A 24,315-nucleotide genomic window follows, 5' to 3' on the forward strand; every position below is an offset into this window, starting at 1 on the left:
CCTTTTCACACTCATTCTTACTCTTTTGTGTTCTGGTTTTGTCCCTCATGCAATTTTTGAACTAACCACACTAGAGAACAGTAAATGTCGGACAGTTTCAAGCCTACTAGTGAGATCTTTATAGGAGCTTCCTCTATGCATAGGGCATGCCATTTGCATGGATACTCAGGTCAGCTGGTCAACCTCACCCTCCTCCGTGGGGTGTGCTGAATACTCACATGGACACTCACAGGATGACTGGTCAACCTCACCGTCCTCCATGGGGTGTGCTGAGTGCTCACATGGACACTCAGGATAACTGATCAGCCTCCTCTGTGGTGAATGCTATATGCATGAATACTCAGGTTAACTGGTCAACCTCCCCCTCCTCCATGGGGTATGCTGAGTGCATGGACACTCACAGGTTGACTAACCAACATTGCCCTTATGAGCAAGGCGAACTGGGAGGAGCCTGGGACCCTCCTCAGATGTAGGGGAGCAGCTGTGCCCTGAAGCCTTAGGTACTTGGCAGTACCTCTCCCAACCTGCCTCCACACAAAAAACTCACTCCGCAACCTCCTGCCCTGTTATTTTCGAGCTCACCTCACTGATTCCATGTGTCGCCCTAGAACCTCCGCAGGGGTGGAAAACACTAATCCTGACCGTGGGGCCTGTTTCATCCCCTGAGCTGTGGTCTCTTACTTAGCCGGTCTTATTGTGTCTCTCCAGTGCGAGGATGACGGGCAGACATTCTTCAGCCTTGACGACGGGAACACCAAATTCTCTGACCTGATCCAGCTTGTTGACTTTTACCAGCTGAACAAAGGGGTCCTGCCTTGCAGACTGAAGCACCACTGCATCCGAGTGGCCTTATGACCTCAGATCTAGCCTGGCTGCAGGCCAGTGGGCGCTGACACTGGACTGAAGAGGCCTGTGCATCCTTCAGCACACGTCTGTCTGCACCCTAGGGCTCGGAGCAAGACGGTGCATTTGGCGCCGGCTGACCACAATCGACTCATCTGTTGGACTTGACGGTGGTTTGCTGCTGCAGATGCAGCAGGGCTGCCCCTCTCTCCCTGGCCTCATCGGGGAGGGCAGGAGAGAGCAGATTATTCGAGAGTAAACTGGAATGATGGTCTTGGCTGGGCCATGGAGGAGCGCTAGCCAGAGAGAAGTGATTGGAAGTGAGCGCTTGCCCTGGAATAATCTTGACAATTAAAACCGATATGTTTACTTTTTGTATTGCTCCCTTTTTTGCACTCCTTGTTTCAATGTTGTATTCAGCTTATGGCAGGAGGGGCCGTGGCTTTTCCGTGTGTACGAGATGTGGAGACACTTGAAAGGGGGCAGCCCCCAGAGGCTGACCGTGTTTGCAGAGGGTGGTGCGTAGGCTCTGCACGTCACTCCCAGACAGCAGGCACCCAGCCCCCCCGTATACTTGAAAGCGTTTTGAGATAAAAGGTGTTCTTGAGGTAGGCCCATGGTGTGCTGCGTGGCCAGAGGCGACCCAGGCTGCCACCCCCGCTCTGACCATCCCCGACTCGTGCTGCCCACCTTCCGTCCACGTGTCGTCTTGCTCCCCCGCTGCTGGACACGTGTTTCTTTGGAAAACTCGCTGTCCCTCAACACGGAGGGGCTGAGTGGCGGCCCCTCGTTGGCCACAGGCCAGCCTTCCTAATTACAGCGAGTGCCCGTCGCCCGTCTGCCCCACCTTCCAGCCTGCTCTAGAACCATCGCTGCCTTACCCCTCTGCAGTGGTGCCAGCCTTCCAGGGCTGCTCTTCCTGCCCTGGGGGCTCTGAGGATCTGAAAGGAGGTGGCACCTGCGTGGCCGGGTTTCCATGGTGACAGAGGGCAGCCCCACAGGGGACGGTCTCTCTTGGTGGCCTCCATCCTGCTGGCAGCCCAGGGGCCATCCGCTGCAAGGCCGCAGGTGGTTCCTCCACGGGCCCAGGTCCAGCGGCCCCCACGGCGGGGCTGGCCTTGGACAGGTTAGCAACGCAGCGCTGTGTGCTGCTCCAGGAACTGAGTCAGACGGTGGCCTGAGATGTCCCCACCCTCCGCCCTGCCCAGTGGCCGAGTCTTCCGGCGTGCAGGCCGCCGTTCCTCTGCCTTTGATCCCTGCAGAGCAGAAAGGGCTCCCCTGACAGCATGCATGCCGCTTGCTGAAAGATGACTTCGTCCCCAGATCATAGCAGCCATGCTTCCCTGGCCCCTCTGGACCATGCTGGCTGCCAGATCCCTGGACTGCCCACTGCAGCACTTCCCAAGGGAGACGTGCGGCCTAGGACACAGTGACGCGTACCCGCTGTACCTCAGTTCGTGGTATAGACACTGTATTTTAGTTGACAAGACACACTCTACTTATTTTCCATGAAGTGTCTACTTAGACAAATGAAGAATTTTTAGTAAAATATGTTTTTAACCATGAACGTTCAATGGCTTTTTTTGTTTTGTTTTGTTTTGTTTTTTGGGGGGGTTTTTGGTTGTTTTCTAGCCTGTTAATCTTTCCAACAGTTGACAATTAGGTAATTTTCAACTCATACCTGGCAGTCTGCTTCCCCTGGAGGGACTGATGCTTCAGTTATACTAGTAGACATTTTTCTCTTTACCAGTTGGAGGTAAAGCCTTTCAAAAACAAAAAATCCAGCAAAAAAAAAAATAAATAAAAAGCCACCTCTCCAGTTTCTTTTTTCTGTTTACATAGACCAGTCTCCACCAGTGAGATGAGACTCACTCAGTAGACAGCTAGTATCTGCAGTATTGCGTATTTATAAATACACCTTGTATTTAAAAAGAGAACTAAAGCTTGACTCTGACGCACGGTTCTGTGTGTACCTCCTGGCCACAGTGAACTGTCACAAAGTGTGACCCTCCCAGGGCCCCTTGTACCAGGCCACTCGGGATCCACCTGCCATTGGGCAGCCCCTTGCAGGAGGTGGGCGTCCAGCTGGGCAAGCCAGGGGCTGAAGGACATTCGACTTTTATTTTTGTATTTAAATGACATGAATGTAAACGGAACAGCTCAGGGTCATTTCGGAGCCTGTTGACTTTTTATCTCTTCCTGTGATTTTCTGTTGTGAACAGAAACTCCATGTAGCAACCTGGACTGAATTGAGAAAGAAAACGCCAAATGCTTTGGGGATAATGCTAAGTAGGAGAGCTTTGTGACCTTATGTGTTAGAGTTTCAGAATGTTTTTCTGTTTGCTAAACCTTGGAGAAATATGTGCCTCAGTCTAGATGTTTTGTCTTCTCTTTTCTGCACTGAATACCTGAGGGTTTGACCAATCGACGCACCTCTGCAGGGGTGGGGCTGGCTCGCGGGGGCTGTGATGCAAGCGTGGTGAGCATGGCATCGCCCGACGTGTAGACGTTTTCAGGGAAAGCAGAACGGATTAACCGAAGAGACAAAACCTTTGTCCCATGTGCTTTGCTCCTTTCTGTACATAGCTCCTCGGCTCACGAACCTAATTGTAAACATTCAGGTATTTTTGTACAATAAGGGACTGATGTTCTGTTTGTCATTAGAAATAAACATTAATACAGTGTTCTTCATTTTGCCTGTGGTGTGTGTTTATATTTTAAAACGTCCGGCTGATCTAGCACTAAACACCTAGGAAGATGATGTGGGATATTTTAGTGATGTGCTTCTTACCTGGCTAAACAGTAGTTACAGACGAGCGGGTGTGACGTGCAGACAGATGACCCTGCTGGGTGGGCCGCGTGCTGACCACAGAGCAGCTCCGCGGGCCTCTCCTCCCCCGCTTCCTCCGCAAGAACAGACCCGCGGAGGCTCCAGGCCGGGCAGGGACTCCATGGCCGCATATCTCAGCCAGGCCTGCAGAGGGCGCTCCAGGGGGCACGGGCCGCCTACGGGGGCACCGCAGACCCTTTTGCAGGTCGGGCAGGCTTTGCTGCGGAGGGATGGGTGTCATTCCCCTCCCCCATCCCGGGGGCGCCATGCGTACTTTCAGTCTGTGAGTAGATCCAAGTCTGGTTTGATCTCTGAAAGTTTTCTTGAATCACGTCTAAATCTGGTTTTGTTCCATCACTGCAGGTCTCGTTTTTAATGACAGCAATAATATGTGTGTTGGGCCTCTCTCACCTGCCTTTCCTCAGATTTACCTTTTCTCAAACTAGCTGACTCCGTTTGGCGTGCACATCCCGTCTGTGCCCCAGGTCACGCACAGTCTCTGGGCGGGCTGCTTAGTCCCTGGGCCACCGCCGACCTGCACCCCTACAAGCATGTTTCCTTTTCCCTCCGTTTCTCTTTGGAGTCATGCTGGCTTCTGTGGCATATATCCCTGCATCACTGCTTTAAGCTTTGGTGAACTGATTGCTTTGATTTTTGTTTTGTTATTTTATTTTATTTCATGGTGTTAGGCTTGGTTGCCAGTTTAATCTCCATGTCAATGTATTTCTACTGAATACTCCTTACTACCATTTTTTTTTCCTACTCTTTTCTCCTTTTCTCTTGGGCATCTTCATGGTTCCTTGAAGAATGTGGGTTCTTCTTGACTGAGTCATTCATAGGAAGCTTGTGTAGTAAAGAAAGCAGGGATTGTGTCTGATGCTAGCAGGACAAAGTAAATGAATGCTATCTCAGTTCAGTTCAGTTCAGTCGCTCAGTCGTGTCTGACTCTTTGCAACCCCATGAACTGCGGCACACCAGGCCTCCTTGTCCATCACCAACTCCCAGAGTTTACCCAAACTCATGTCCATTGAGTCAGTGATACCATCCAACCATCTCATCCTCTGTCGTCCCCTTCTCCTCCTGCCCTCAATATTTCCCAGCACCAGGGTCTTTTCAAATGAGTCGGCTCTTCACATCAGGTGGCCAAAGTATTGGAGTTTCAGCTTCAGCATCAGTCCTTCCAATGAATACCCAGGACTGATCTCCTTTAGGATGGACTGGTTGGATGTCCTTGCAGTCCAAGGGACTCTCAAGAGCCTTCTCCAACACCACAGTTCAAAAGCATCAATTCTTCAGCACTCAGCTTTCTTATCAATAAACACGAAGGGTCATGGATGTGAATTCCAAGACCTTGACAACATTAGTCATTAAGATTGATCTTCCAGCCAACTACCCTCCCTCCCTGGGGTCACACCTGCCTTTTCATTCAGCCTCACACACCTTCCAGACAAATGTCCCCAAATGATTTCATATTATTTTGCAATGCAACAACTTTCCCCGCTTGGTTGTTCTATGGAAAATTATGCAATGTCATTTTTGATAATTATGGAGTTCTGTCATTTGAAATAAAAATTATGAAAAAGTCTCTTAAAAAAAAAACTCTATTGTAATTCTACTTTCTTACACAAACTTGTGCACACACATGAGCATAGATGTCTATGAGGGCTATAGCACGAGATTCCTAGGGAAAACCTGGGCCCAGCTCGGGGATTCGTCTGGAAGGTGTGCGAAGAATGAAGACAAAGGTGGGTCTGAGCACAAATGGATGGAGAATGTGCCCTTATCCAGGTGTGTGTTGTCCAATTCAAAAGCACTAGGGATGCGTGACTATTATTTAAACTGCAATAAAAAATAAAATGAAAACTTCAGTTCCTTGGTTGCACCATCCTCATTTCAAGTCCTTGATAGCCACGTGTGGCAGCAGCCCCATACTGGACAGTGCATTGATAGGACGTTGTCATCACAGGAAGTCTTGTTGGACACAGCTGGTCTTATGGGACTCATAATGAGAGGCTAAATTATAGACATGGGAATGGATGGTTGGAAGGAGGGGGCAGTTCCCTTGAGAGTCATTCTACCTGTGGGTGATGTTCTGAATTAATGAAGCCAGGTCCAAGGCTAAGGGCACCTGCACTCATGGGCATCTCTGCCTCACCCCCATGGGTAAGACAATGCTAACTTCTCATTTGCCAGAACAGGGTGACACCATCCACTGTCTCCAGTTTGTTTGGTTTCCAATTGTAATTGAATGGTTTCACATCATAGGCATACATTGTATACAAAATTCAGTGATGTTCACTTAGCGCCCCCACCAACAAGACTCCACTGAGAAAACGCATGCTTCCCAATTTGACATCAACCTATCCAGTGACCAGATCTCCTGGAGTGAGCCAGAGGTAGAAACTCTACCTTTTGTATTTCCCCAAACAATCACCCCTACTGTGAGCGTCTCCCCAGACTGAGTGTAGCTTTAATGTCTAAATGTAAAGTGCATGTGTTTATACATGACTCTCAATGTACCAGGACTGAAAGGACAGCCACGTCTCTGCAGGGGTAAGAACAAGCCACGTGGGACCTCTCAGAGATGGCTTTGTCCAGGGTGATTACACAGAACATAGGGATCATTCTGGACACTTTGACATTAATTCAAAACCAATCTGGACAAAGTGTTGGAGCTTCTGTGGATGAACTAAAGCATAGTGGAGGATTCATCCAGCCAACCAGATTCAGAAATATGCAATGCTTCGTGTATTTTTTATTGGAGGAAGGAAACTAACATTTTAAAATTTTGTACAAAAAGTGAAATTACATTAATATTTTGTCATTGCACTACTCCTATTGTACATAAAATATGACTTCATGGAACGTTCTGGGAGGACTGAAGTATATTCTAAGGTCATTCATAACATCAGTGGTTTTCTGCTGCATTGCTGAACCATGCTTTAAGGGTAGGTGTCACAGCTGTACCAAACCTGCGTTTCTGACACTTCCTCTTCAGAATGGACACCTTCAAGATGATGCAGGGCAAGTATATTCCTGGTCTTACTCCCAGGGGTCCTGACTCAGAAGGCTGGGTAGGAGACAGACCCATGCCTCTGTACCAGCTCAGCAAGCTTCAGTGCAGCTCCCACAGGAAGGAGAATTCTAGAAGCTGCCCCAGGAGCCAGGCTTGTGTGTTCCATATCCTCAGGCCCCTCTCAAAGCTACAGAATTAAAATCTCTGACTTGGCGATAAAAGCATTCGGCCAGCACAGGGGGGTGAGACTGTCCCCAATTTATGATGAACTTCGGGATTTTAGGGTCCAGGTACCCACTGTGTTTTCATCCCTCCCAAGCCACCAGAGCTTTCAGCTCCTAAGATAGTGATCTTGGTAGAATGTGATGGGAAAGGCTTAGAATTAAACTCAAAAATGCCTGAAGCTGTCCTGGAGAACACCCAGTGAGCACACGGCCGGCATAACTGGAAGGCCACTGGGGACTCAGTCCCTGGCAAGACTCAGGCACCTCCAGACTCTCTCTGCCCGCTGACAGGCCCCATATGGTGGAGGCCATACAGCCCCCACGGTGCCCCCTCCCCACCCCCGCACACCAGCCCGACCGCCACTCAGGGCTTGTCCAGGGGTACACAGCCAGCCGCAGCACAACCAGGGCTGGCCCGTGGCCTCTGGACTCTCCGACCAGGGGTCCTCTCGTGCCTCCTTGCCACTCTCATCACACTGAGTCACCCACAGAGGCTGGCAACGGCCTGCATGACATTGTACAGAATCCACGGGGGTCTGTGGCCAGGTAACTGGGCAAAATCAAGGCCTCCTGAAGGACGGAACCGTCCTCTCTCCTCCTGCCTGAGCACCCAGCAGGAGCCTCTTCTGGCCTTCAATCCCCCTCCTCCTTTGCAGTTGGGCCACTAACACTACATCTGCACCCCCCCCCCCACCACCAAATGAGGTGAAAAAGCCAATGCGATAGGGAATTCCCTAGTGGTCCAGTGCTTGGGATGCGGTGCTTTCCCTCCTGGGGCCCAGGGTTCGAGTTCTAGTCAGGGAACTCAGATCCTGTAAGATCTTGCAAGCCATGGCAGTGCAGCCAAAAGAAAGAAGAATGTGCGAAACCCAAGGGAAAGTATTAGCCTAATTATGATTAGTTTGAGTAGCTGAGCAGCGTATAGCTCTGTCTGCGCTCAGCCGAGCCAACTGGCCCCACCCGGGGCTCCCCCACTGCCCTCAGGTCCTGCTGAGGCCTGACCCCTCCCAGGCTGAGGCCTGCTCCCTTCTGAGCTTGAAATAATGCAGGAGATAGAAGCCCCAAATCCCCAGAAGAAAACTACAAATAGCTAAGGAACATATGAGCACCACTTTTTAAATGAAATGAACAGTAAGTACTGGAATAGCTGCTTGCCATTAAAGGCCACCTCCTCCAGCTTTTGTGGTTACTCTTGAATCCTCACTTGCAGATTTTACAAACCCCAGCCTCCTTTATTTCTCTAGAGAGGGAATTACCCTCAGTGACATCTCTCGTCTTTGATCATAACCCGTGGTAAGAAACACTGTCATCTAGTGGCCAACGTGCATACACACAGACACACATACGTAACTGAAACAGAAATTTCAGGAAGCACCCTTTCCCTTGTTAGGTGCAAAGCCCCCTCTTTCCTATTCTGTTCTGTTCTACTTGCTTTCCTTTTTTAAAATGCTGGTCATGAAATCTCCAAACTGGTTTCATGATCCAATGATAGGTCAGTCCCAGTGAATTGAAACACACTGAATTGGAGAAGAACCAGGTTGCAGGACTGATACACCCAACCTCAGACTTCCTCTGAAACTGCAGTCACCAAGGGCGTGTGGACTTGCTGGAAGCAGAGAGAAGTGGGTCAATGGAACAGAACAGAGAGCCTGGAAACAGACTCGCACGAAGAGCATCAACTCATCTCGGACATGAGACCACAGGCAACAGGGCAGAGCAGGGGCAGTGATTCCAACAGACGGAGCTAAAACAACTGCTCCCGATGCGCAAAAGATAAACCCAGACACAGACGTCGCACCTCCACAAAAACTAACTCCAAATGGGTCACAGACCTGGATGTAGGATGCAAAACTACAAAACTCCCAGAATATGACATGAGAGACAACCTAGATGAATAGAGGATTTGGGGGTGGCATTTTGGCTATAATACCAAAGGCACAATCCACAGAGGTAGAAAGCAAGCTGGACTTCATTAAATTTAAAAACTTCCACTCAGCAGAAAATATGGGGCTGACATTGCTGGTCTCCACCAAGTAGGGATATTGAGGTTCCTACACATGTCTCCAGGGCTTCCCAGGTGATACTAGTGGTAAAGAACCCACCTGCCAACGCAAGAGACATAAGAGACACCAGTTCGATCTCTGGGCCGGGAAATTCCCTGGTGGAGTACATGGCAACCCACTCCAGTATTCTTTCCTGAAGAATCCATCCCATGGACAGAGGATCATGGTAGGCTATATTCCATAGGGTCACAAAGAGTTGGACACAACTGAAGCAGCTTAGCACTCACGTGCAGGTGTCTTCAGACCAGATGGCGTGGTTTTGACCCTGTAGAGAGTTGCTCAGTGTAACCAAGGCATGAATCTCACTGGGAGAGGAAAAGTCTTCTTAAGATCATGGATTGGGGGCCGCTTTACTGCATCTGCCTAGAAGATCTACCCAGAAACCCCTCCCCAGTGAGGTCTACACATGACAACACTGGAAGGGATTCTTTAACTCCAAGCTGCATTCAGTTGAAAATGTGTTCTGTAGAAAAGTTCCAGGCCACGTGGTACAATAACAGTACCTAGAATTTCCACTCCAGCATCAGTGAGCCTCCAGCACTGACCCGTGGACACAGGACTTAGTTAAGGAGCCTTGGCAGAGGCTGTCCATGACTCATCACTCTTGGGCACACAGCTGATGGGTCCGGTGACTCTGCCCGAGGCTGTTCATGACTCATCACTCTTGGGCACACAGCTGACAGGTCCGGTGACTCTGCCCGAGGCTGTCTCTCAGCACCAGAGCTTGGTGTGCCTGAGTGAGGGCTGAGCCGGGGACTCACCAGCCTGGACAGGCGGGCGCTCTGTCCTACCTCCCGGAGTCCTGCTGCGTGGGGCCTGCCCACCCGGCCACCACAGGGGTAAGTGTCTTGGAAATGTGCCCGGTACTGCTTAACAAAATAACAACTAACAAAATAAACAACCTGCACTCCAGTCTGTGTCTTAGGGCAGCTTTGGAGGAACCCAGACTAAGACAAGAACGTCCCTGGAGTTGGATGACGGGGCTATGGAAGGGAAAACTCCCTTCCCAAAGGTCAGATCCTCACAATTTACCTCCACCAGTGTGCTTGCAACCCGGACCTCAGCAGGATATTTGAATGTAGGAACAAATGATTTTAAAGTTCCTCTTGAAAGAAATATATATGAAAGCAGCAAGGATTCTTTTTTAAGAAAAATGATAAAGGATTTCTTGCCTTCCAAAACCCCAAATGCATTACAAAGTGATACATTCGTATGTATGCCTGAAATTAACCCAACATGGTAAATCAACTATACTTCAATTAAAAAAATTAAAAATAACAAAAATATTTTTAAAAGGAAAGAGGCAAAGTTTACACACCGTAGCCCTGGCACAGAAATGAAAGAACAATTCCACGGGACCAAAACAACAAGCTCAAGAAACAGAAATATTTTTCAAAAATCATGTTGGAAGGATTAGCTTACTCTATGGAGGAAAAAAAAATCAGAACTTTACCCTATGGCTTACCCTAAAATAAATGTCAGATGGAGAAAAGTTCTAAAGGCAAATATCTAAAAGTATAAAATACTAAAAGGAAACAGAAGTAAATGTGTGCACATTCTGAGTGAAGAATCGTTTCCCTGTTTCCCCAGAGATTTCTAAAGATTTCCTTGACCTTTATCACCATTAGAAATTAATGTTTAACCAGCATATGACGCTGAAAAGGCAAGGACTCGTGGATCTGAAGCAGTGAGAAGAGTGCGGGGCTTCAGCCCAACTCCCCAGCTGCTCCCACATATTCTTCCCAACCCCCAAAGCTGTTAAATCTCAGACAGGAGTGGAGACCCAGCAGAGCCAGAATTCCCGGCAAGTAAGTCCTGCTTTCTGACTTGATTACAACTTGCAGATGGCAAGCCCTGTGGCTTTAGTCTGCAGCCCAGTGCTGGGCTTTGGCGTGAAGCTCAGCTGGCTTGGGGAGCTGGAGCTCACAGGGGCAGCGTGCCGCCTGCGAGCCTGGGGGTGCTGAGCTGACGGTGCTGGGGCTCACAGGTGCCTGCACCCACCCATGTGATGAGGTGGGCGCGGGGTACCATCTCTGGGTGGCTGCCGACAGCGAGCACGGGACACATGTGGATTCCTTTGCTCTCTACTGCACGCCACCCATGGGGTTTGGGGCTCCAAGCCCCGCTTCTTCCTGTCTAAAATGGGGATTTTAACTGTACCTACCTTGTCAGGTTTTGGGGAGTGCTGACTCTCATAATGTATGGAAAATACTCAGCATATCGGAGATGCTGAGTAAACGTTGACTCTTGTTAGAGATGTTTGTACATTTCTAACAGCTGTGACTCTGCAAGGCTGTCCCTTCACGGCATGTGGTGTAGTCTCCTCAGAGGTAAATTCAGAATCTACCTGTGCAGTGGGAGTTGAGAGAACTGAAGGATCTTCCCTGCCAATCTAGCAGGCTCACTATAACCCCATCGGAAGATACAATTCTGGAGGAGAAACCTTTGCTTCTCCATCCGGCTGGAGTTAAAATAAGAACTTCTGGGTGTTCGTTGTGTGCTGAGATTCACATACTTGGTCCCCAGTCGTATCCTCATTTCACGAGGAAGAAAACTGAGGCCAAGGAGGTGAGAGATGTGGCCCAAGACTTCAGAACTCATGGCCGCGGACTGGGACCTTCCTCAGCCGTCTGAGGCCTTCTGTCCTGCTACTCTGGGAGACGGTGCCTCTTTAAAGCACCTGCGGAGCCTGGGGCTTGCAGCGAGCACCCCAGGAAGAGTTAGCAGGAGCTGCTTGGAGATCAAGGAGCAGGGTCTGGAGGGATTGGACGGGAGGTGCGGGGCTGTTGAGGGGGTTGTGGGGCAATGGAAAAAGTGGGAGGGGGAAATTCAGGGCACGGCCGGGGGGTGGAAAGTGCAGGGCTGAACTAGCAGTGGGAGGCTCCGGGCTCAAAGCGGGTGCGGGCACATGGGCATGGTCTTCTTGGGAAGTCTCCCCGTGCCTGGCCTAGGGGGCCCAGTGCTCCCTGTCCTTGAGGTCCCCTTAGGAGAAGTCCTCATGGCCATCTTCTGAGGGCCTCAGGGGGCTCTCCGTCAGCCTAGTGATCCCCTGTGATGGGGCCAGATGACAGGTCTGAAGGAGTTCACCCCTGCCCTTTGGGCTCACCTGTATGAAGGCTTGGGACAGACATGCACCAGAGAACTTCACTCAGAGTGGATTGATGACATTCTGAAACCAGGAAAATGCTGGTGCTGCTTAAAATTTAAATCATAACTTCCAGACTTTTAAAAATTACTAAATGATGCTTAAAGAGGCAGAACCCTGAGTTTCACTGCACCCCAGCCTCCGATGACTGAGGAAGAACAGGGGTGGTTCACTTTATAGCAAGGTCATTAACAAGTAATCTACTAAGTAGCGTGACTTTATAAAATGAAAAAAGGTTCAGTCCTCCAAGAAGTAATTTAGTTCTCAACACATGTAGACCTAATGGAAAAGCCTTAAATATATAAAGCAAATTTTGGCACAACCATGAGGAGAAATCAGCAAGTTCACCACCATAACAGATTTCAACACATCTTCAGCAATGACAGTGAGCTGGACGATAGAACAAGCTGAGAACATTAGTAAAGGCTTAAAATATGTCAACAAGTAATAGTCTTGGTTTATTGGATGTACTGTCTACCCAATGATTAGAATAACCCTCCACCTGATATTAGAAAACACACTTTCTTCTCAAGAGTACATGAAATGTTTACAAAAATTCAGGATGTATTCATAGCAAGCTGTAAGGCAAGTTTCAGAGTCAGTCGATCAGAGAATTGCTAAAATACCAGCCGCTTTCCAATCACAGTTCAATTCAGTTAATTAAATTACAACTGAAGAAAAAAATAAGTAAAAGTTGCTGTGCATGTCTGAAAATTTGGGGGAAGCTACCATTTAACTCATGAATCAAATTTAAAATTTAACAGAAATTAAATAATGCTTGGAAATAAGTGATAAGGAAATATACTAATTTTAAAATGTGAGCTATGTATTGAAAGCAGCACACAGAAGAAAGCAAATAGTTTTAAATGCTTATATTAGAAAGTAAAAAGGCCAAAAAAATAATGAGGTAATCCCTCAAATAAAGATGTTAGTAAAAGGACAATAGGATAAAGATCACTGCATGCAGGCAATAATAAAGACAAAGAAGATAAATCAGTGAAAAAGAAAATAAATGTAAATGAAAGAGGATCAACAAAGCCCAAGGGTTGTTTTTTTTAAAAAAACTAGTACAATAGACACAGTTTTGGTAATATTAGCTAAAGACAAAAAGAGACAGGAATAGATAAATAATATAGTAATAAAAGGGGATATAATTATAGATCCAACAAACTAAAAAGCTAATGACTGTATCATAAAAAAGTTCTTGTCATTAAATCTAAAAAACTGATGAAATAATATCAAACTGGGTTCAAGGAGAAATAGAAGTCCTGAAGAGTCCTATAATAAAAATAAATTGACATTAAAAATATTTCTTCAGAAATGAAGGGGAGGGTCAAATGATTTTATGTAGGATTTTTTACACTCTTTTCAGTTCAGTTCAGTTCAGTCGCTCAGTCGTGTCCAACTCTTTGCAACCCCATGAATCGCAGCACGCCAGGCCTCCCTGTCCATCACCAACTCCTGGAGTTCACTCAAACTCATGTCCATTGAGTCAGTGATGCCATCCAGCCATCTCATCCTCTGTCGTCCCCTTCTCCTCCTGCCCCCAATCCCTCCCAGCATCAGGGTCTTTTCCAATGAGTCAACTCTTCGCATGAGCAACTGCAAAATTCCAAATTTCAAAATTATATGACTGTTTCAGAGAACCAAAAAAGAAGAAATTACCTTCAGTCTATGACACCATAGAATCTGATACTAAAACTTGAAAAAAAATTCTATACAAAATGTTAACGCACCACAGTTTTATCCCAAGAATAAAAAGATATTTGAAAATTAGAAAATTTATTAATGTGACTCATCACTTAACAATTCAGAGGAGGAAAACCATAAAATTTTTTACTTTTGGTGCAGAAAATATTTTGATAAAATTAAGCATCTATTTATTTTTAAAATAGGAATAGAAGAAATCGTCTAATAAAGAATATCCAGAGACTTCCCTGGTGGTCCAGTGGTTAAGACGTCACACTTCCAATGCAGGGGAACAGCTTCAATCCCTGGGTATGGAACAAGATCCTTGCATGCAGCGTGGCCAAAAATTTTTTTTAAAAAAATACTATCTGATAAAACCTGGCTGTGAATAGTGAAATTTTAGAAGTGGTCCTTTTAAAGTCAATGGGATGAGATGTTCACCACCACTGCCTCTATTAATACTGCTTCAAAGGCCCTAGAACAGTGACAGGCACATACAGAATTTTAAAAGTTAAGTTTTCTAGCAATCACATTAGCAAAATTAAAAATATGTGTGCACTAGAGTAGAATATTTTACATAAAACAACAAAGTGAAATGTAGCCCTGCATTCAAATTGTGTAGTGGGGAAAATTTCCACATTGCTTCAGTTTTTACATTTAAATTTAAATTATGAAACAACATTAACAGAAGCATTCATTTCCGCAGAAGCATTGGCTGCACTTCAAGAGCTCAGTAGCCAGATATGGCTCATATCTCTGATGCGGGACAGCACAGTCCTAGACAGTGCAATGAGACAAGAAAAACAAATATATAAAATAACTAGAAACAACAACATTTTCACGATTCACAGATGATACTACTGATTACATTGAAATCCACCTGAATTAACAGACAAATTATTGAAAATTCTGAGAATATAGTTAGGTGGCCAGAAAAAATGTCAAACACAAAATCAATTGCAATTCCATATGTTGGCAATAAACAGCTATTTTCTTGGATTATGAACAAGAAAAATCACTTTTTCACATATTTATGAGACACTTTGTTTCCATTTCTGATAAATGCTTGTGTTTCTACTGAATTGTATTCTTTCACTGAAAAGTTCTTTCTAAACGCATATTTCTAAACCCTTCATTAGCGATATGCATTTCAAATCCTTTCCTCCACTCTACAGGTTGTCTTCCTAGTTTATGTAGTTTGAAGAACAGATATTTTTAACAGTAATGTAATCAAATTTATCAGGGTTTTATGGTTAGTTGATTAAGCAAACCATTTAAGAAATCTTCTTCCTCTACATTCATAAAGATATGTCTGTTTTTCTCTATTGTCCTAAGAAGTTTGCCTTCACAGTTAAGAATTTAATCTATTGGAATTTAATTTTGTATATAGAGTGAGAAACAGATTCAATTTCATTTTTTTCCAAGCTGCCAACCAATTGTTCTAGAACCATTTAATAGTTTAACCTTACTCTATTGATTTGCAATTCCACAAGTTTATTTTCTAAAATTTTTGTGGCATTTTTTCCTGGGCTCTCTATTCTGTTAGCTTAGCTGTTATCCTTATATCAAAACTGTTACAGTTCTGCAGCTTCATCTGTCTTGATACTAGTAGAGCAGGAATGTAATATTCTTTTCTCAAGAACATGCTGGTCATTCTCAGACTTATGCTTTTCCATTCATATTTTAGAGTCAAGTATCTGGGTGGGATTTTGATTAAAGTGCTATTGAATTTGTTAATCAATTTGAGTAAAATGGAAATATTTACAATATGGAGTGTTCTTACTGGTGAGTGGTCCTTTATTTCCATTTATTTAGGTCTTCTTGCGTGTCCTCCCATGAGCTTTTGTGTCTCTTCATACAAATCTTGCACACCTTTTGTAAGATTTTGTTAAAGGCCATTCCTAGTGTCCTGTTCCTGTCTGAGTCAGAGCTGATCACTGTCCCTGGGACGGGGAAGAAGCCGCCCAGTTTACCAGCGGGGAGAGAAGCAGGTCCAAGCTCAGACCTGGGGCTTGATGTCTCAAGCCTCTGCACTGCATCTTCAGGCCACTTCACATCTTCTTGTTTCTCCTTCTTGTTGTTCAGTTGCTCAGTTGTGTCCAACTCTTTGTGACCCCATGGACTGCAGAATGCCAGGCTTCCCTATCCTTCACCATCTCCTGGGGTTAGCTCAAACTGATGTCCACTGAGTCAAAAATTCTTGTTTCTACCTTCCAAATCAATTCAAATCTATTTATTCTCTTCCCTACAATCTACTCTCCAAGCAACAGTTGGTGGAACATTTAAACCTGAGGAATGACATTTCTCAGCCTCAACGACTTCAGTGCCTGGAAATCCCCTCCAAGAACAGCCAGGCCCCCATGCTGGGGCTCCCTTCTGGGCGGTTCCCTTCACAGGCTTGGCTTCTTTCTGGTCACAGCTGGCCACTGAGGCTTTCTCTCGGCTTCTTCGCGCACCGTCTGCGTCCACCCCTGGGCGGCCACACGGCAGGCTCGTTTGGCAGTGCCCGGCCTGCCTGGTGAGGGACGCCCTGCTAGGTCACGTGTGCTAGCTGTGTGACCCTGGACAAATTTCGGAGCCTCTCCGGGCCTCCATTTCCTTATCTATAAACTGGGGGGGATGAGCATATTTACCTTCTTATGGGAGTTGTGAGGGACTGAGTGATTCCGTGGGGGGGGGGGGGGGGGGGGGAGGGGAACGCCCATACAAGAAACTTTTTAAATGCTAACTATAGTATTATTGCAGTCACTGTGAAACGAAAGGTTTCACTCTGGTCTCAGGGCGCCCTCTCGCAGAGGTCGGTCATCACACCGGCATCCGTCCACTCAGCCTCCACGGTGATACAGGATTCACAAGAGTCTGCGCCGGGCCAGGCTCCCGGCTCAGCGGGCAGCGCCTGCAGATCCCGCTGGAGCCAAGGTTTCCGGCCAACCCGTCCAGCTTTCCCCCTCCCTTCCCGGCCTCTAATCGTGCAGAGCGGGGCCGGGAGACCAGATCCTCTGTAACTCCTGGCGAGGAGGTTCCGAGCTCAGTCGGCACAGCCCCCTGAGGTCTGACGCCTGCACTCTGAGCTGCGCGCAGGGAGGGAGGAAGCTGCGCGGGACGGCCCGGGTCCCTGCAGGCCCCGCCCACAGGCCCGCCCACAAGCCCCGCCCGCCGGCCCAGCCTTGGCCCCGCCCACCGCCTTGGCCCCAGCCTGCCGGGAACCCAGCAAGGCAGATGCCCCTTTGAGCAGATGCTGTGTCATTAAAGCCAGGGGGGAATGGCTGTCTGTGGTCTGTGCGGAGTTCCCAGCTCCTGGCTGCAGCACATGCCATATGTGTTTATGTTTGTGATGGTGTGTGTGTGTACATGGTTGTGTATGTGTGTACCTGTGTGTATGACATTTGTATGTATGCCCTGTGTAGTATATGTGTGCGTGTGTGTGCCTGAGCGTGTGTGCCGTGAGAGAGTGGATGGCGGGAGCAGGGGAAGCTGGTGCCCTGCTGGCCTACGTGGGCTCCGGCCAAGGTGGGCTCTGGTCTCAAGCCTAGGTGGGCTCTGGCCCAGGTGGCCCAGGCCCTTGGAACCTAAGCCCGCCTTAACTGAGGAAGGAGCCCTGCTCCATGAGGCCTGGATCAGCCTGCACAGTGAGGTGGGTGAGATGGGAAGCCCAAGTTTGAAGAAATCCCTGATTTGAATGCTGGTCAACTTCAGGGGTAAAAGAACAGGATTCAAATCCTTGCCTGCCTCTTCCGTTTCTCCATCTGGGCTCCTGGGCTGGGTGCTTGCAGCCTCCTGTGACCAGGGCAGTCCCCTGCACAGCACAGCGGGTCCCAGTGGCCCCCAGCAGGTACCACACTGACCCAGGGCAAGTTCTCTCACTCGCCTTGCCCAGGCCGGCCTTTCTTTACCCCTTGGAAGAGCCAGGAGCCTTCTGCTGATCAGAGGTTGCCTGGAGAGACCAGGATAACTGGCCCTGGTCTGGGTCCCATAAGGGCCCTGGGACCCTGAGCCCCTTGCCTTGTCTTCTTGCCCTCCCCTCTCCCAGGCTCTGCAGGCTCCGCTGTCCCTGGTCCCTGCTCTGCCCTGCGGGACCCTCACGTCCTGAGGAGGGTGGGGAGAGGAGGGCGGGGGGTGGGGGGAGATGCTGCGGAGTAAATAATCTGAGCGAGCTGCTCTGATTGGCTTTGGGGAGGCGGACACTCTGTCTACATAAATGGCAATTGCATCCTCTGTGCCTTTTAACTGTCACCAAGGAGGAGAGAGAGAGGGAGAGAGGGAGAGACAGAGAGCAAGCACCTCGGGCTGCCTGTGAGTACCGCTCTTTGTCCTCATAGCCTGGGGGACCAGACTCAGAGGGGAAGCCAGTTCCTGGTGCCAGGGCACCTGAAGTTTGGGGATCTTGGGGATTGCAGCTGGGTGGATCTCCTCTGGCCAGCTGGGAGGGGTTCCTCAGCTGTGTGCAGGTGTGGCAGGCTATCGGAACTTTTTGAGAAGATTGGTGCCGATCTAAGCTCCCTCTTTTTGTGTGTGGCCTGTCTAAGCAACAGGTGAGATGAAGAATCAGAAACTTCTGATAATTTTTAGCCCATGATCTCTGAGCCATAATAGCAACAGAACAGAGCAAGTAGAAATTATTTCTCAGGCTGGTTTGTGGTGCATCTGAAGCACACAGAGGCCAGGAGATGGAGGCCAGGGAGAGAATATGGACACCTCTTGTCCTCTGCTGTGAAGGGCATCCTCCTGCACAGTGCTTGTAAAAATCAACTGGGTTCGATGTTTACAAAGGGCTAAGGACACAGCAGGTGGTCATTAATGTGATCTATATTACTAATAATCAAGTAAGTAAACTGCAGGTGTGAAAATGGGGGGATTCCAAAGCTGGTGGAGGAACTGTCTGCTAGGGGTATGTTATTTTCTCCCACTTTCAAGGGAAATTCAAGCAGGCAACTTGGGTTTTCCCCTTCATCCTATTTCTCTCACAGGCTCCAAGAGTTGGGTCTTTACGGTTGATTTCTCATTTAAATAGCAGTGTTTTTCTTCTGAGACAGAACCAAAAACAGAGGGGACTGTTGCCACATAAAAAGCAGCCAGGACAATGGTCACCCTGGAGTGGTTAAGACATAGGCAAGATGAGGAGAATCTGGGTGTTTCTTGAAAAAATCTGTGACGTTCACAGCAGCCTCTCTGTCTCCCCCAGGTCCATGACAGGTGGGCTGGCAGTTTGCTTACAATGATGAAAATAAAACAAAATCCCTTTGTGAAAGTGTTAGCCACACAGTTGTGTCCAGCTCTTTGCAACCACATGGACTGTAGTCCATCAGGCTCCTCTGTCCAAGGGCTTCTCCAGGCAAGAACAGGAGTGGGTTGCCATTTCCTTAAACCTCCACGAATTCAAATAAATAGCTGGGCAGTTTAATTATGCACTTTCCCTCTTCATGATGTTTATTCTGAAGGTTTTACCCTGTTAACTCTTCATCTGAGCCTGGTGGCAAGTTTGGGGAGAGACTGACTCCCTCCATATTTTAGAAAAGCTGTCCTTAGTTTCTCGGATCTCTTCGGCATTTCTGGAGGAGGATGCTTGGGGTGTAGGAGGGCAGTGATTGGCACACGGCCTCAGAGGAAAGGTTAAAATCCCCCTGTGCTCTGCATGCAGCTAGGTTCCCTGTAAGTGGGGGTGTGGGGGACCCCAGGCCAAAGGGAATTGGATGGTCTTCTGCGCTCACAGACCACGTGGGAAACCACTGATGAGCTGAGGGGCTTAGTCCAGCCACCTGCTTCCCTGAGCCCATCTCCTCATCTCGAGAGTGGGGATAATTTTGCTGCTTTGCAGAGCTGCTGTGGAGATTTAGGGTAGAGGTGAAGGGCTACCCCCAGCCATGGACGGTCACCATTTGGCACTTGTCAGGGTTTGGAGGAGCTGGGGGAGAAGTGCTTCTGCCAGGTTGTTCAGCCTCTGCCTATTTCTGTTTATGCTGGGACCAGCCCAGGTTGGGGCCCAGTGCCCTGACCTGGAGCGTCTTCTTCTGGTGACCAGGCAGGACCCAGCCCAGGTGGGAGCCCCTCGGGATGGGTGCTCTGACTCCTCAGGCCGTGTGAAAACGTAGGTGGCAGACAGCCCAGGTGTGTGTGTGGCTGTCCGGCCACCGGGGTCAGGAGGAGGCTGGCTTCAGGGTCAGAAATGCCAGCACAACGGTTCCTCTTACTGGCTCTGTGGCCTCGGAAGGAGCATCCGCCCCTCAGAGCCTCAGCAAAATGGCAGTGTTAACACTGGCCGGGGTGCTGAGAGAGTGAGTGATGTACGGCATCCAGTGAGCTCAGCAGAAGGTCAGGCAACACCGACTCCTTTGTTTTCTTGGGACATAGGATGTAGCCACCAAGTGGCAAGTGTTCCCAGGATTCAACTTGGGGGAGCCTCAGTTGCAAGCTTCTGAGCGACGTGGGCGACAGACCTGCAACCGTGCCCAAGGAGTAAGTGTTCACAGTGAATTTAGAAAGTCAATATTTACTCCTGACCCAGCTTGTGAAAAAAAGTGGAGACTTCATAAAGACTGTGCCAGAGACACTGCCTATATGCACAGTGGCAGGTGGCAGTGTTTATTCTAGCTGGGAAGTCAACATGTATCATAGTCACAGGGCGTCCTGCCTGTTATGAAAAGAAGAAATCAGCGAGAACATTGTCTCAAGTCTATAAAAAAGGCAGAAGGTTGTGACCTTCTATCAATCATTAATGTGACTCCAGGGGAATAAGAGAAGGGGACAGGGTGAAGGATTGAGAAAAAAATGAGGAAAAAAGCTAAGGGGGAGAAGGTCTAGTCTGACACTAAATTAAAATGGAAACAGAGGAGGAAAGTTCAGATTAAATGATTGCTGGTTCTTAGGTGAATGTCCTAGAAGAGGAAACAGGAGTGAAAAATCTTAATTTGAAACTAAATGAATGATAAAAAAAAAATAGCAGGGATGGTGTGTTCACACCTACCAAGTCTGATGGGTGACACTTTTTTTTATTCTAGTTTTTATTTGGGAAAGAAATTTGGCAACATGCCAAAGAACTGTAAAACTCACACCTTTGAATCCCATTGGGAATGAGTGTCTTTGAGGGACAAATACAACAAGGGAGAAGTGCTTGGCCCCATGGTGGGTAGCTCACGGCTTCTTTCCCCCACAGCAGTGCTATTCACAACAGCCAACAACTGTGACGCTTTGAAATTGGCAGGTATCGATAAGGTACATATGTGCATGATATTAGTGTAATTACACACAGTGTCATTGGGCTTAAGGGGAAAATAAATGGTAAGAGGCTACTAAATGGCACACATGTCCTGACGACAGCTGTTTGAATGGTCTGAGCTCAGGGAGAAATTAGAATACTATTAACTGGTTAAATGTCACCAATAAGTCTCTGCTTTTGAAACTGCTTAAACTGTGAGTGTTTCAGCCAGCTTTCTATTCCATCCCAATCCGTCTGCAGGAGTGTGAGTGGAAGCAGTATCTTCCCATGAGAGTAAGATTGAAAATCGTGCTGTAAATTTCTTTATGGCTTCTTCTCATAAAGAGTTGCTGGCCAGGAACATACTAAGATGGGGACTGTTCATTAAGCAGGGACTGAATCAGAAACAGATGCGAGATTCTCATGTCAGAGGAGCGAAGCTTTCCCCTCTAAGTCTGAGGTACATCCGGGGTGGGCATGCGTTCTCCTCACCCTCCATTTCTCTCCTGCTTCCCTGGCGCTCTGTCTGACCCCGTGATGATCTGACCTGCTTCTTTGCTAACATAAGGATGCATAAATGCCAGACCCAGCCAGCATTCTGAGTCCGAGAATTCCAGTACTGAGTGTCCTGTGCCTGCAGCATCTTGCTGCCTGATTATAAGGGGCTAAACCAAGACTCCAGAGGTCATGGAGCCAGCCGGCAGCTGCCCCGCCGCTTGCAGCAGAGCCAGGACTCACGTTTTGTTGCTCTGACCTTAACCCCTGTTCTCTCTACTTCTCATGACTGCTGGGAAGAGGAGCACGGTCTAGGGATGGCAGAGTGGAAGACTCTGGTTTTACTAAGCGCAGCAGAGAACCTCTCTAATCCAGACCCAGCTGGCTAGAGAGGAGGTGCCCTTGGGTGTCCAGCCCTGACGGGGGAGAGCCCACTGCCCATCACTCAGGCGTCTGTGGGCTTTCCCCTCTGACAGCAAGCTCCCGGCGATGTTGCCATGGCATGGACCACAGGAGTGATTGTGTACCCTGCTTAGAATCCTATGTGATGCTTAGTGCTGTGCATTTTACAGACTGAAGGTGGAGGCTTGGAGGTCCAGCGGCCTGGCCAGAGGCACACCTGCAGCCAAATGTGGCAGGCACCTTGTCCCCCTAGTTACCCTGCGTCAGGGACACAACCAGGGAGATGCCTGGGAGACTGCCTCCTCCTGGCCTCTAGGGAGCATCCAGGAACTCATTCCCAGAAGCTCGGGGAAAAGCTGGTTTTTCAAGTTTCCATTCTGGTGGCTCAGACAGTAAAGCGTCTGCCTGCAATGCGGGAGACCCAGGTTCGATCCCTGGGTCGGGAAGATCCCCTGGAAAAGGGAATGGCAACCCACTCCAGTACTCTTGCCTGGAAAACCCCATGGATGGAGGATCCTGGTAGGCTATACAGTCCTTGGGGTCACAAAGAGTCAGGCACGACTTCACTTTCACTATTCCATTCTATGTATGCACCACATCTTTATCCGTTCATCTGACAATGGATATTTAGGCTGCTTCCATATCTTGGCTATTGTAAATACTGCTGCAATGAACACTGGGGCTCATGTGTCTTTTTGAAACCAGATTTTTGCCCAGGAGTGGGATTGAAGGATCATATGGCAGCTCTATCTTTAGTTTTTTTAAGGAACCTCCATACTGTTCTCCAGAGTGTCTGTTCCAATCACATTCCCACTAATATAGTGTAGGAGGATTCCCTTTTTTCCACATCATCTCCAGCATGCATGGTTTGTAATGTTGACCATTTTTAAACCAATGAGAGAGTCCCTACTCCACCAAGAACACCTCAGCTTAGGTAAAGTAATTGTATGAGTGGGAGAAAGTAGTAAGAGTGTCTAGAGCGGACAGAGTGCTTGGCGGATTCATGGGCTCTGCCTCAGCTCTGCATTCATACCTGGGAAGACCCTCAACACCTCTTCCTCCTGGAAGATGAGGAACAGTGGCACAGATGTAATAAAGATGCAGCAAGTTAGGACTGCCTTTTTAGGTGTCTGTTCCTGTATCTCCCTGCCCCCTGGGGCCCTCACAGGCTGTGTTTCCCCCATTACAAGCACACCTGGATCCTGGTAGCATTCTGCCAATGAGGGGTGCTGGTGGGAGGTTGAAGGGCAGAGGTACCCACCTCCTTTGTGATGCTGGCCGTCTCCTCCATGGTACCAGCTCCATCCGGGTGAGCCTAACAAAGTTGTGGCTTTGCACTAATGACCTGAGTCCCAGCTCCAGGATACAGCCTGCACCCACCGCCTGGCCTTAAGGCCCCTAAATATCTCGCTGTTAACTAACGTGTTAAGTGGTACAAAAGATGTTAGAGGATTTTTTTTTTTTTTCCAAACAGATTAACAGATCGCCATCCTTATTGTTAGATAGGTCTCAGTGCTAGAGGCTTCCTGACAGTCTTGGCTAGAAGCCTTTCTCCTGTCAGGTTTGTTTATTCTCTTTGTGCCCATAGAGAAGATGATCATCCAAAAGCCAGTCAATTTAGGGGGAGATGAGCCAATTTAGTTTTGCGCCTACTACTCATGTGCTTAAGGTTTTAAAAAAGAGACAAGGCCTCACAGTTCCAGAGGGAGAAGTGTTTTTTGAAACATAAATTATGGTTTGTTTTCCCTGGAATAGTGTTTAAAAAAAAAAAAAAAAAGGTAAACACTTTTCTTTTTATACTGATAGAGAAGGAAAGCCGGGAAAGGTTGATTGAAGAGTCCGCTGTCCCAGGTTTGAAACCAAGACCGAGGTGTGTCTGAATCCACAGTCAGGACCATGGACAGGTGCAAAGCACCTTGGTTCCGGTCCCCTGCCCGGAGGCCTGGGGGTACTTAGACCCTGTGCAGCGGGCGTGGCTGGCCCTGTGTGTTCAGGGCTGGCTGTGCAGTCACCGAATAAGCTCTGCACAGGGCCGGCCCAACCCCCACCGCCAGGGGAGAATTGGCTGGAGTCTGCACCCAGTTCTCTCCAAACACCTGTGGCAAAGGTAGGATTCCAGGGGTCCAGGAAGGGGAATATCTTCAACTAGGACCACAAGGACTGCTGGGGCCAGAGCAGAGGGTAGCTCAAATCCAAGATGAACTTCTGGGTGCAAGACTGGGGAAACCAGGTCAGTTCTGAACCTGCAAGGTTAAAGCCTCAGCGTGAACTATACATAGGAGTCTGGGAGAAGGGTCAGGATTCCCTGGGGAAAGGGCAAAATGTCTCCTGTTTTTGTGGCAGGTACATGATGAGCTGGTTTATGGTTGTCTTAAAGGTAGAGAGTAGGATCTAATGTGTCAGAGACAACATGTTC

General features: G+C 48.2%; 2 protein-coding genes across 15 annotated transcripts in view; both read left to right on the forward strand.

The window, feature by feature from the left end:
• Nucleotides 1–3,534, forward strand: part of GRB10 (growth factor receptor bound protein 10) — a 217,528-nt gene extending 213,994 nt beyond the window's left edge. For all 11 annotated transcript variants that reach the window (XM_043872860.1, XM_043872867.1, XM_043872858.1 and 8 more), the window contains one exon: nt 709–3,534. In XM_043872860.1, coding sequence (XP_043728795.1) covers nt 709–855 — 147 coding nt within the window. In that variant the 3' untranslated portion in view covers nt 856–3,534. The remainder of the gene's footprint in view (nt 1–708) is intronic.
• A 6,141-nt stretch (nt 3,535–9,675) lies between these two features.
• Nucleotides 9,676–24,315, forward strand: part of DDC (dopa decarboxylase) — an 87,488-nt gene continuing 72,848 nt past the window's right edge. Inside the window, exons 1-2 of one of the 4 annotated variants that reach the window (XM_043873123.1) lie at nt 10,646–10,784; nt 14,017–14,119. In XM_043873123.1, the coding sequence (XP_043729058.1) occupies nt 14,093–14,119 (27 nt within the window). In that variant the 5' untranslated portion in view covers nt 10,646–10,784; nt 14,017–14,092. Of the gene's footprint in view, nt 9,816–10,633; nt 10,785–14,016; nt 14,120–24,315 lie in introns of those variants that run through there. The other 3 variants (XM_043873119.1, XM_043873122.1, XM_043873121.1) reach the window with 3 other exon arrangements.

Source organism: Cervus elaphus, chromosome 18, assembly GCF_910594005.1.
Source record: "Cervus elaphus chromosome 18, mCerEla1.1, whole genome shotgun sequence".
NCBI lineage: Eukaryota > Metazoa > Chordata > Mammalia > Artiodactyla > Cervidae > Cervus > Cervus elaphus.